Source organism: Platichthys flesus, chromosome 14 (assembly GCF_949316205.1).
Source record: "Platichthys flesus chromosome 14, fPlaFle2.1, whole genome shotgun sequence".
In the NCBI taxonomy this organism is placed as follows: Eukaryota; Metazoa; Chordata; class Actinopteri; order Pleuronectiformes; family Pleuronectidae; genus Platichthys; species Platichthys flesus.
The window spans coordinates 12,381,377-12,395,476 of NC_084958.1; the positions used below are offsets into that span (position 1 = coordinate 12,381,377).

Consider the following 14,100-nt stretch of genomic DNA (forward strand, 5'->3'; position numbering starts at 1 on the left):
ATGAAGACAGTGTGATGGTTGGTCTGTGGGAACTGAACAAGTGGTCATGATTTGTATTGTGTGTGTGTGTGTGTGTATGTGTGTGTGTGTGTGTGTATGGGTGGCATAAGGAGGTTTTAGTTGATGGTCAGACTGTCATTATATATATAATCTCATGTAAATTCTAATTTAATTCACAGACACCGGATCAACCTTTGAGGTTTATGTGTGAATCGGATTATGGTCACCCACAAAGTACACCCCCCACCCCTCTCCCTCTCTCTCTCTCTCACTCTCTCTCTCTCTCTCTCTCTCTCTCTCTCTCTCTCTCTCTCTCTCTCTCTCTCTCTCTCTTTCTCTCTCTCTCTCTCTCCCTCTCTCCTTCACCCCAGCCCTCCCCCTCCCTCTCACACCACCACCACCACCCCGTCCCCCCGTCTCTTTGAATGGGGGCGCTGGAACCGTCTGCCTGTCACCGCTTGCCTCTTTGTTCAAACTGATTTTGCTTCTGCTGCTTGGGGGCGGAGGGAGCACCTTGCTGTGTTGTGGGTGCACGCGTGTGTGTGTGTGTCTGTCAGTGTGTGAGGATGAACGGCGCATAGAGGCTGCTGCTGCTCAGTGAGCGGAGGATAACGCAGGAGAAGAAGGAGCGCGTAAACTCCAGGACGCGGAGTGGTTGCGCTTGCGTGCGCGCACACACACTCGGGCCGGTCTCTTTTTCTTCTTCCCCCTTCGCAAAAGTGCTGTTTCACCCCTGTTCTTGTCGTTTGTCGTCTCTGCATCCTCTGGGAGCCTCTTTTCTTTCTGGAGAGCACCTGCACCGAGGCGCCTTCTCTCGCATTCCAGAGGATTGCACCATCAGGACGCACCTCGCCTTGTCACAGAAAGGTAAGAGTGAGAGCAGGAGGATTATGCATGTTTTATGAGACAAATCATTTGGTCAGTGTGTCATACATCTCATGTCACCGGGTGGTGGGGAGCTCCACTGCCCGCTCAGCTGCTGGATTCCAACTGGCTCAGCTCCTTGGCTACATCAATGCACTTTAGCTAAACGATCGCAGGTCAATCTAAAGGTATTTCAGAGTCCCCTTTCCCAACTCTGCCCATTCACGCAATATCTAATTATATGCACATGCACATGCATTAAGTGTAAGTAATACGTGTTTCCCGTGGACCGATCTGTGCCTCCCTCCTCGCATGGCCACACAGCCTCACACACATCGTTTGGGATATCTTTAATTATTTACCAGGTCAGAGCTTTTAATATTGGTCTATATTTACAAGCCATGTAGGGACATGCATAAATAATAACTCACCAAGTAACCTTGTCTGTGTTTCCTTAACATCCCAAGTGATGTAAAGTAACCTTGTCTCTGTGTCTTTTACATCTCAAGTGATGTTATGTCTATGAATTCCACCGTAACCATAGTTACAACTTAAGGGTAACCCCTAACCCTAACCCTAACCTTCCCTTAGCATAAACCTGACCTAAACTTAACCTTAACCTTAAAACCTTAACATACCTTAAAATCGAATTGTGGACATTGTGGAGACTTGTTTTTAGTCCCCATAAACCCCCAGTCCCCACAATGTAAATAGAAACAGATTTAGGTCCTCACAATATGAGTAATACCTGGACTACACACATACACACACACACACACACACAGCCCCCCCCCCCCCCCCCCCCCACACACACACTCCTCCCTTTACAGATGCAAATAAGTAATAGAAATGAAAGGGTGGGAGGATGCAGTCTGTTGAGTGCAGTTGTGGAAGCGGATCTGAACACTTGAACAGGTGTTTGTGAAATCCATTATGTAAATCACAGTCTCCTGCTGAACAAACAACATGTTGTTGAATATCTGCCAAAATCAGACATTATATTGAGCCACCTCCCGACCCGTCACCTGGGCATGACATTAAATATAGATGGTTTTGCTTATAGAATCTGGGTTATCACTGATCCCGGTGTACTCTGACAGCTTCATAGACGATTCTGTCTTTACATCACACCACCTCATGTTCGTCTGCCTTGTGAAACTAACTTTGCTTTGGTCCTGTTGACATTAAATGAGGGATGACACAAAGAGTGACATGATGGTGGATCTCTGAGAGTCGGGTTTTGATGAGTGTAATGCACTGTAAACAAATGCTGGCATGTACAAACACAGTGAAGGAGGAAAACTGTTTGGGTCACCTTGACAAATGAGCTGTATTGTCTGAGATCACGAGAGCCCCCGCAGCCCAAAAAAGCCCAGCTCTGTTTCTATTCACCGCTCCATGTGTGGAGGAGTTTGAGTCTATTCTTCTATGGCCTGGTTAGAGCGCCCACCACCAGCTGTGTGTCAGGGCCATAAAGCAGGACAAGGGTAACAGGGCAACCCTGCGTTACGAGCTGGATGCAGTTGAAGGAGGAGGAAGTGCGTGTGAGCATGATAACCGGGAAGTAGCGCATGTGGGAGCAGGAGCGAGGAGAATACGAAGGAATGAGGCTAAGAGACCGTGCTGAAAGTTTACAGCATGCATTTTTCATTCTCTTCAGACGTGTGTGTGTCTTTTTGTGTGTGTATGTGTGTGTGTGTGTGTGTGTTGTTGGGAAGGGGCAAGTGGGCCGGCACGCATACAGTAGCTGTGTGTATGCTTGTGTTTTCATCTGTGTAAGTAGACGACTGCACTTTTTCGAGGAGAGGAACCAGAGTGAGACGGGTTGTGGGGGGAACAAAAGGGTCTGATTCTAAAATAGAGTACAAGCTGCAGTTCAGCTGCCTCGCTGTCTGCGGCTGCACACTCTGCACTCAATCAGCCTCCGTATTGTTTATCACGTCTGGCTGCGAGCCGTCTGCAATTCGAGGAGACGCTTCGCATCAGTGGAGGCCGGGAGTTAAAAAGAGTCACGTGAGGTACTTTTAAATGGATGACATACTGTAGAAGTAGAAAGATAGGTGGAATAATCAATGAGTCAATCTACAGAAAAGTAATTGGCGCCAATTTTAAGCAGTTGCTCGAGTAAAAATGCCAAACGTACCCTTATTTCAGACTCTTAACTGTGAAGATTTGTTGTTTTTCTTTGCCTGACACAAAAGTAAACTGATTATCAGGTTTTCTTATTTTTTGCATTTTACGTAACAGATCAAAAAAATATCTGAATGAAGATTACAACACAAACAATTAGCCAGTTTATCGATGTATGAAAAATTAATGAGCAACTCTTGAAATAATCAAATAATTTTTCATGTGAAAAGGACAAATATTTGCTGTTTTTCTTTGATATATCATTGTCAGTTGAATATCTTTAGATTTTGGTATCAGGCAAAATATTTTGCCGACATCGACGTGTCTTTGGCAAACTGTGCTCAAACATGGAAATAACCATTACCTGGAGCCCTAATGGACACTTTTTCAGACTGAAATGAATCAGGGACAACAATTTAGCCCCGCTGATCACACATGTGCGGTTCTCTCTCCAGTTCACGGCTATGAGACTCGCTGATTGTGTATTTTCAGAAGAAGCCAAAGGTAATCCTCAGCCAGGCTTTGATATTGGTCTCTATGGTGTGAAAGTGCCTGTTCTAATATGTCACTGCAGTGATTATGGAGTGAATTCCCCTTATACAGTGTTAATAACCAACAGAATGGAACTATATAAATGCAAATAACATCAGCACTGGCTTATAGAGGCCCAGGTGTACGATCAAATGGCTTTAGGATGATATTGCCCTGAATATGTGCTCATTTGGATTCGCTCAGTGTCACTCAGTGTGTTGTACAATGCAGTAAATATATTGGACTTCTGCGCTGCAGTCCCCATTTTACTTTGCTCTCGCTTTAATTCATAAACAGCAGATCCAACTGTGAACTAGACTGTGAAGGGAAAGCGGAGATTTTATGATCTCACTGAACTTTGTTGTCTGTTTACAGCTGGAGGGGGGATAGGTTTTTAGACTAACAATGGCTTCCTGGTGACTGGAGCAGAAACTGTCCACATTTTCAGCACTGGACAGCTCTCAAATCTCCGAGCCCAACGATCCGACCACCGCCATTTGTCAATGGGGAAAAAGAGCAGCGTGCTGCTGGATTTTGGCTGTCGCTCTCTGACTCTCTCCCTGGAATATCGAGACCCCCTTTTACCAGAGCGGGTCCCTGCAGATACAAAACCCCAAAAGGGATTGGACAAACCAATCCATCAATCAACTTCCGTCTTTAGTCCTGGGCGGGGACAGGAGCAGCCCACCGGACCAATCATTACAAGCGTAGACGAACAGCTCATCCACACAAAGAGAGAAAGGTCGCTCTCTTTGTCTTTGGCCGGGGGGGGGGGGGGGCTCTCCTGCAAGTGCCGACTGCATGGTAGAAGACAATGTTTGGTCAAATGCAATTCAAAGTGCTCTGGAGGTGATTGACAAAACATAGGGTGTTAAATTAAATAAATAATAATATATAGAGACCAATGTGTACCAAAGCCATCAATAATAGTAATAATTAAAATCATACAATATATGTAATCAATATTGACATTTAGTTAAACAAAATAGAACAACAATAATTATAGAAATAATATAAATAATAAAAACCTACATTAGAGACTAAATAGTTGTTTTTAATTAGTGTTGTTTCCACATTCCTTTATATTAGTGGCTCTTAAACTAGTTATGTTGTGTTGAGCTGTGCAGACGCCAGTCACATCTGCAGGAGCCTTTCCAAACAAAATTAGCTTTAGTCAGCATTTGTTGGATGAGAAGAAGCTTCATCATAAGTAGTAAGAGAAGTTCCTTCAGCCTCTGTGGTGTAGGGACGATTTGAATGATTTGTTACTTCCAACATGCTGATGGGTTATTTCTATTCCCAACGTCACACTGTTTGAAACATCTCCCCTCAGCTATTTGTCGCTGTTGTGAGAATGAAGAGACAGTTTCTCTGGGTATCAGCAGTGGTGACAAACACCTGAAGGACAGAGCTCTGTCTTGTATTTTCTGTCCTCTGCTAGTTGATAGTCCACAGCCTCAGCGCGTCATTAAAGAAAGACAGATTCTTGGAGGACGTCCCAACAGTGTGTCTACATGTGCGTCTGTTAGGCTTGGGATGAAAATACGGCCTTTACTGTCGCCTTTATGGTAGCGCTGATGATCCAAGACAAACTACAAGAGAGGGTGTGCGTGTGCTTGTATGTGTGTGTACATTTGTGAAGATGTAGAATGAAGAGTGGATGAATGCTGAGTCTCACACACACCTGATCCTTTATTGGCTTTGTTATCGAGAGCCGACCTCTGAACCTTCACCTTTGACCTCTGGGTTCTTTTAGACACAGCTGGTGTATTGGCCACTCAGACCACACACTGACAGCCCCGTGATACATATATTTGATCCCTGATCCTAAAATCAATATTTCCTTCAATATTGCTTTTTACTTAGACAAACATTTTACATACAATACATTTGAATGGTTTGAACGGAATGGATCATTTAAAGCTTTTTAAAGAGTTATTCCCCAACTCTACAGAAATTTCGTTTTTAGCCTCTCCCAGGTCACTGTTCTGGTTTTCATGGCAGCATCTTGACTGTTATATTTAACGTCCATCAAGTTGCGCTATGTCTATTAGAAATGCAGATTAGCTAGGGTTTGCTGACATGTTTACCATATTTACTTTAGAGGTTTACAGCATGATATATCAGTGTTGTGTTTACAGCTGCCGTCTTGTGGATAATGTTACTAATTAAAGCAGATTTAAAGGTGATATTTGACAGTTTGAGATTTCAGATACATTCATGTGAAAAGTGTTAAATAACACATCCACACTTTTTAAAAATGTCTTTTCATTCATTTCATTCCTGAAATATGACATGTAGTATAAAAGCCTGTTCCTGCAGCAAAATTAAAACAAACACATTAAATGCTTCAGCTGTGTCACCTTTGTTTTTCTGTGAAGTCCCTCTATAAGTAAATGAGAACATTTTTTTTCTCTTTTGTTTAAGAGGCACTGGTTCCACTTGAAGCCAGTGTGACTTGATCCTTTATGATGCATTACAGAAATGGGAGATGATTGATTCCACTGTGGCTCTCGCCTGGTTGTGATAAAAAGCTACGTTAGCACGCTCCCTTCTCACACATTTGTGTCCACACTTACAGTATAAATACTGCGGCTCCTTCATATGTTATTCAGATGTAATTTAATAGATTGCTTTTGCCAAATCACTGTTGGCTAACATACACGAACATACGCGCGACAAAACACACATGCGGCGGTGCCAGCACGAGGCTGAGGATGAAGAGGTGGAGAGAGAAAATGAGCGTATCTGAGATCACCTGCTGCGAGTCTGTGGAGTGCATCTTAAAGCCTCAAGAGGAAGGATGCCTACAGATGGGTTTTATAAGAGCTGTCAATCTCTCTCAGGTATGAACAAATCATTGGTGGGACATGCATTAAACATATTCCCTATTAGCTCTCTGTGTACTATAATGAATAGTTAATGAAAAGACCACAAAAGTTGTAACAGCCAACTACAGTTACTATAACCTACTTACAGTCCTGGCTCCTTGCCATCTCTTACTTGTTTGTTAGGGATCCCTCAGAGCTGCACGGGTCCACTATTGCAAATCCGTGCACACTTGCAAATCTCCATATCGGACATGTTAACCGCCATTATCTCTAAGTCAAATCTGGACCTGCCCAGACCCGTTTACATATGACCTGTGATTAAACACATGTTACATACACAGTCCCTCACATCAGCAGGGTTATGGCCTCCTTGTCCACCTTGTCCTCCTGTTCCTGTGGCTCAGAGGTGTTCTTGGAAAATAATTGCTGCAGCACCTGTGTACCTGCAGCTGTCAGTGTGTTTCCTCTGCGTCCATGTGCAGGCCTTGTGGCTATCGAGAGTTATTACAATGTGGAACTGTTTTTTTGTCTTTAATTGGTCGATTTGAAGCTGGTTCGATGTCCATAGTAATAGTTACCTGAGCAAAAGAGATGTGATCCATGGGGGAGTGGGGCTTTCACAGAGGCTGACTAGGCTTCATATAGTTTATTTATTATTTAAATGTTAAAATACTGCACAATCATCTATGACATTTTCAGAAAAAAACACACTTTAGTTCCCACCCCTTCCCTATCTAAATTTATCTTAACTTTTACCCGTTACCCCGTCTGGTACCCGACCCGGTGCAGGAACTCAGAAAGATCTTAAGTGCCTCCACTCTGCGCTTTACTCAACGCACATCCAAGCCAAATTTTAACTTGGCGTCTGAGCGTGTTGTCGAGCTGGTTTGAGTAACCCCTGTCTCCATGCCCAGTGAGATCAATGGTTTCAGTGTGAGAGGAACGGGGTGTGTAATCTTGAATCGGAGGAACCAGCAGCTTTCCAGGGTCCTCTCGCCATCTGAAACCCCGGCCACAACTGCATGAGTCATTAGTTGCTTTGAGTGTGATTAGTCACCACACAGGCACACTGCACACAAAGGCTATCTGTGTCTCTGTGTGCAGGAAGTGAATAAATGATTCGGCTTAGTTCACCCTCCCTCAGCAGTGTCCTTTTCTCTGTTTTTAATTTCTTGAGCAATTAGCGTTCATGCACTCTGGTTTTATGTCTCTTTTATGGCACCAAATCTCGACTGCAACATACTATTACTGTATTTTTTCCCCCCTGTCCTTACAATTCATTAAGGAAAATTGCTTCTGTGCATGGCTGAATTTCAAATTTTCAGCCACACATCCATCCAGGATGGACCGACTGCAGCCTATTACCCGCAAACGATAAATTAAGAAGAATTATGGAGCCTCCAGTGCAGCTTTTCTGAAGAGCTTTCATCATGGAAGTGTATTATCACAATGGTGATAAAATGACCTTCCTTTCACTCCTCTTCCTTCACGCTCGTCCTCTCCAGCTCAGCACTCTGTCTGTCACTCATCTGGTGTTATTATACGCCGCTCTCGTGAGGTAATAGGCGAGACATGATTAAAGAAAAAGGAGGAGAGGAATCAGACTTTCCTGTCAGGTCCCAGTGGGCTGACATTTTGTCCCCACACTCAAAAATTATTCAGTCTCAATGTCTAATGGTACAGATTTATCTTAAGTCCTGAAGCCTCCCCTCTTCAGCTGCCTCATATTTCTAGATATTTTATTCCATGGCTCCTTCTTGTCATCATGCTGTCGCCCCAGAAATGTTTTGGATCTTACTGCAGAAATCAAATGTAATCGGGAAGTAATTTTCCCGAGCTTTCTTCTGTTGTGGGGAGAACAAAATTCGGTCAAATACCAAGAAGAAAAGGAAAAACAGGATTTGTGTGAGAATTTGTGTTAGAATCCATATTGAATGCTATGGATTCAAAGGTGTGTATGAATGCACTAATATGAGCTGTAAATGTTTATAACAGGAGTTGAGTAAGTAGACCATTGCCGCAACATATCAATGACTATGTAATTAGAGGTTAGAGATTATTTTACATAAGGTCTTGTTCAGGGTCGACACATCTACATTGTTAATCACAGTTGAGGCTCTATACTGTACCGTATTTGGTTTGGGAAGGTTTATGTACCTTCTATTGTGCTCTAGCCAAACAGTAAATGGAAAGTTAAACCATAAAACACAAATGTTTTTTTTCTTTGTGTAGTTTTACAAACCGTTTCATCACAGTTAGCGTCCGGGACAGGGTTATTGTTTGACAAAGAGCTAACTTTTACCACAAACACAATCATGTACTGCAGCTATCCAATGCAAATTTGGGACACCTCAACAATGAGCAATTAAGCTACATTGTCAGAAAAAAGTGCCAATAACAACAATTTTGAGTGGCTCATCTGACCCCAATTATCCTTCTTATCTATAACGCTTATCTTCTGAGGGTCATTGGGTGAGAGGTGGGGTCCACCCTCAACAGGTCGGCAGTGTATCGCCGGGCTGACACACACTAACAAACACTGACAATCACAGCTACAAGTAATTGAAAGTCTCTAATTGACCTAAGCTGCATGTCTGTGGACTGTTGGAGGAAACCAGACAAAATCCATTAGGACATAAGGAGGCCTAACCCCAAGAAAAACCCTATCTTTGTAAACTACTGTACACGACAGCCAACAGGCCTAACAACAGCATTTTACCTGAACCATAAGTGAACCAGAAGTGAACCCATTGGAATTACCAACGGATATGTATATATTTTTGTAGATCATGACATGACATGCAAGCGTATTGTTCCTTTCCAGCTTTCACACTTGGATTTGTAAAAACTATGTGAACATTTCGGCTAATTATCACAACTAAAGCCGAGTCAGGAGTGAACCTGGAGTCCAGTCAATGCAGCCAGTTTGGAGGTTTGAGTCAGACTTTATTTTTAAATCATCATGCATTTTAAGTTTGCTGTTCAAAAGAAACATCTGCAGAAATGAACCATGGTCCACAAATCAGAGATGTCAGAAGCTAACAACCGTTGTTGGTTTTGTTTTGTATATGACCAGCGACTAAGGATAATAATAATAGCGATAATATCGATTGCACTCAGCCACATATTCATAATGTGCAACACAATTTTTTTTGTTTGTTTGGTAGTTCTATTATTTTTTATTTTCGTAGTCATTTATGTGAAACGCTTACGTGAAAGCATTCTGATGATAAAGTGTAATTTTATCACATTAAATCAAATGGTTCATCCTCTTTTTCCACCAGCACTTAGATGTGTAATGGGTGTGTTTCATGGTTTAATATCAGTTTAAGCACCTTGTGTATCTTCTCCAATTCATGATGACCTGATCACATTTGATGAGAAACAAGGTCATTTCAACAAGTTCACTTCCTTTTTTCTTGCTCCTGCGTTAATGCACGTGTATTTGTTGACTTGCAGAATGTTTCAGCAAACGCAATCTCATGTTTAACAAAGAGATCGAGTGAGACCGGGTGTTTGTACTTGTGTTGTTGTGTGTGTGTGTGTGTTTCAGTGAGTTGTGTACATGTTTTCTATGCATGAACACAGAGGGTGAGCTTCAGTGACTTCTGCACCTTCTGCACTGGCGGCGGGTTGATGTGGGACTCTATAGGAGCCGCACCATTACAGCTGTGTGCTTATGTCATCAATCAACATGGGACCCAATGTGGCCTGATTACACTCACACACGGAAATAACTTGTTCAACACTTTTCATGATTTTCCGTTCAAGCAGTTTTCCCACCTAGTGTAGTTCTGAAGTAGACTTGGGTAGAGGGGCACCTACTCGCCTGCGTCACGATGATCATGAGGCTTGGACAGATTGACAGCTTAGTGCTGAGGCATAATGTCGGCCTCGTCCGTTGCCAGCCTCGTCTGTTAGCTCTCTTTGGATCTCTGTCACCGCACTCACTGGCTCTCACAATGAGCCGGGAATCCGACCTATTCAGGCGACATCGTGAAAATGTGTCGGATGGACGTCCACATTGATGTCCACTGAAGCATTTTAGAGACTTCTGGCTCTTTTCTCCTCAAGACACAACTGAGCCTGTGAGAGTGAAGAGGGGCGATTCAGAGGGAGGCGTTCACAACATCTGATGTCTCGTCCCTAACAAAAGCAGGTAGTGGTTAGTATGCAGCTGGTGCGACTGTATGTTGTAAATTCCCCACGGGTACAACTTTGAATGGCTGCTGTCTATAGAAACACGGTTTGCATGTTGTATCGCATCCATAGAGATGTCCATATGCTGAACTCTGAATTCTGTTGCTGTGGATAGAAGCAGGGGCCCCTGCCAGTCCCAGGCACCCGCATACAACACCCTCCAATGCTCTGTGCTTGCAAGACTGGGCAAACTCCTCGGTGTCATGACCCTCTCCAGACCTTTAGAAATCTGCTGTCACCCACCCAACTAGCTCAACCAGGCCTTCAGAGTCCAACAGCTCGACCCCAATCTGTCACAGCCCATCATGGGGTCCTAGCCCACCTTTATGGTGCGATGCCTCTAAGTGTGTGGCACAGCGGGGTCTCACCCTCACCAGAATCCACCCTTTTTCATAAAGTCCAAGACCCACTTGGTCGCGCACAAAAAATGAAACGAATCACAATTGCAGTTTGATGACGGTATTGTTTGGCAGGTGTCACCATCTGAGGAACGTTTTTCTTTGTGTCACACGCTTCACTTCAAAATGGCTGAACATTTAAGTGGGCTTTCACATGGTCGGAGAAGAGAGCCGCCATTATTCCTGTAATTTATAAAGGGTCGAGCTGGTCTTGCATAATGCTTCTTTCTGAGCATCGGGATGCTGTTGGAATGAGTTGCTGTTACCTCGGTGAATGCAAAAGGACATTTGCTTTGTTGGATCAACTATTTACGTCATGTAAGTGAAATCTAGCCGGTCCAAACGAGCTGGACTAATTTCTGCTCATGGTTCCAAGTTCTATTCCAACCAGTCTGGGAGGTAGAAGGAGCCATTTTTTTGTCCACAAGTAAATTTATAATTCAGAGTTATTACTGTTCCCCTTAAAATCAGCAACACTATATAAAACAAAGCTGTGTTTACTTCCAGCAGCATACCCTCCTCTTCATCTCCATTTCATACCAGTACGGGGCAATAAAGCTCCATCTCAGGCGCCTCTCCATTGAGCTGAGACGCTTCAGGCCCCAAGCCAAACACTCTGGCAAAGTCAGCAGCTCATTGCTGATATGTGGTAGAATTTGCTCTATGTGGTGCAGCAGGAATGCACCAGAAACACTGTTTAACTGCAGTGCACTGTAACTTTATACTTTGTGGCGAAAGACTGTTTGGACGGTTTAAGAAATAACCAGTTTTTTCTCCATTAGAGTTCTTACTCTGTGTCCAAATCATTCTTGACAACCACTGATATTTTATATATCAGTGGTATAGGACCGGTGCCGTCATTTGTATTTATACAGGCAGCTGCAGCTCAGGTGTTAAAGTGGGTCCTGGGTGAAAAATGTGAGTCACTGTGGACAAAAGCATCTGCCAGATAAATGTGATGTGTCCAACAGGGCATCCTCCCAGCTCCAATTGGAAATGGGTTCAAAGGTCACTTTGTCTCAGTGCACTGCCAACATTTTATAGCCTCACACACACACACACACACAAAGACACACTCTCACACTGGTCGCTATTAGCTCCCTGGCTGGAAAGCGCTGAATGAGTAATTTGCTAAGCTTCAGTGGACCATGTCTGGGTCCTTAAGTGGCCTTATATAGATGAAGTTATTTATTTGTTATTATATTATCACAGTGATAATGAATGGATATGAAACATTATCTGCTACTGTGATAATGTGTACGTGCAACCTTGTTTGCCTCAGATTAGATTGTCATTGATTTAGTCCTCAAGGCCATCTGGAACAGTTGGTGTATGTTTTACCATAGACCGTATATAAAGGTGGATGACTGACCCATTGTTCAGAATTTAAGCTAAAATATCCCTTCTATGAATCCCACCATCTTGCACATTCGGAGGTCTGTATGTATCGAGGTCCCTTCTTGACCAATCCGGAGTCAGTCTAATCTGTCAATTGTGATGTTTCACCCATCGTTATATCATCAAATAATTATATTTAAAACCAAACTTACTGGAAAAATGAACTCTTGAACAATCATGAATAGGATTAGAATCACGGTAAATGAGATAAAACAACGAAAAAGTATTTGATTTGCACTTTGACCTTCTTAGTTTGGTCCGTGTCCCATCCCCTAACATGGATGAGGCGAGGTTTATGACCTGCAGCCGGCCACTAGGTGGTATTTGAGACACTTTGGCTTCACTTTTAGTGAGGAATCATGTTCTCCTTCTTTACACACAGTCTATGGTTATAACAGATGTGGGCTTGGTATAATGTTGACGTCGCAACAATAACTGATAGAAAACAAATAACATATGAGTAATTTACTCCTTCGTGAACTTTGTCACGGTCTGCATCAGTTTTTGTGTCAGTAAGATTTCACGCTGCTGCTTCAACACCTGTTGTGACTTCACAATAGACAAGTCATTAAGATGAATGGCATGTAACCAGGTGTGTGTAAACATCACCGCCACCGTTAGAATATGGCAGGTCTGAAAATACATTGTATTTCCATCAGGGGAAACGTTTATTTTTTTAAGCGTTTATCCAAGAAAGACAGATTTATTTGCACAACAGCTGGATGGATGTGAAATGGCGTAATTAGCTTCTGAAGGGATAAATCAAACAGCTGTTGAGGTTTTTCAGATCCACGCAGGAGCAAGTCGTCCCTCGTCTGTGCCTACAATTAAAAATCAACAAACTGTTTCATGTGATAAAAAAAAGAGAGACCTGTACTTTTGGAGTTTTTTTAAAATTTGTCTCTCATTCACCGTTTCACACGCTGGTAGGAGGGAGGGTTCAGAGTTCCAGTCTAGTTGCACAAAGCAATTCGGGGTCTAGAGAAACTTGAGATCTTTGGAGTTTCATGTCAACAATCAACATGTGTAAGATCTGAATATCAAAGTTAATGTTTGTCTTCAATAAAACATGGATATTTAATTACTCCAAGAAAAATTTGATCAGATTTGAGTTTTTTTCAGTCCCGGAAAATGGGATTATACTTATCCCACTTTGGTGAAGGTAATTTATTCAGTGATGATATGTTTCCATTTAAAAGACTGTCCTTGTCAATATGTTATGATATTTTTGCAAGTGCAGTGTTACTGATGATTGAAACATTCTCTCCCTCTCTTCTCTGTTCTGTCTCCCTCTGGTCTCTCCCCCTCTCTCCTCTGTTTCCTCTCTCTCTCTGCAGGTCCACGATGGGGCTCACTCCATGTGCAGCTGGGCGGCAGATCCTCTTTGCTTCGATGCTGCTGCTCTATTTAGGCTTGGGTGAGTCTGTCTCCTACCTCCGCTCTTTGTTTCCTTCAAGCGCCTCATCTCTAAGTGCTAATCAGCACTTCCAGATGTAAAGGGACAACAAGCAGTGGTAACAGAATATGTCACAATAGTGTTTAGTGAAAGAAGAGGGAGGTAAAGGACGAGAGGAAAAGGAATGAAAACTACTGAAAGGAGGATGAGAGGAATGAATTGAGGGAAGCAGCTTGACCAGGACTCAGAGAAAAACCGTTCCCCATAAATGTTCCTACAAACACAGATTCACAAGACAGGTCTGCGCTAATTTGAGTGTTATAAGTGAAAGCTGACACATTGAGGATGTTTG

General features: G+C 43.0%; 1 protein-coding gene across 2 annotated transcripts in view; it reads left to right on the forward strand.

The window, feature by feature from the left end:
• Positions 1-524: 524 nt before the first annotated feature.
• LOC133968331 (neurocan core protein-like) overlaps positions 525-14,100 on the forward strand; it is a 39,274-nt gene continuing 25,698 nt past the window's right edge. For both annotated transcript variants that reach the window (XM_062404316.1, XM_062404317.1), the window contains exons 1-2: positions 525-867; positions 13,690-13,769. In XM_062404316.1, the coding sequence (XP_062260300.1) occupies positions 13,697-13,769 (73 nt within the window). In that variant the 5' untranslated portion in view covers positions 525-867; positions 13,690-13,696. The remainder of the gene's footprint in view (positions 868-13,689; positions 13,770-14,100) is intronic.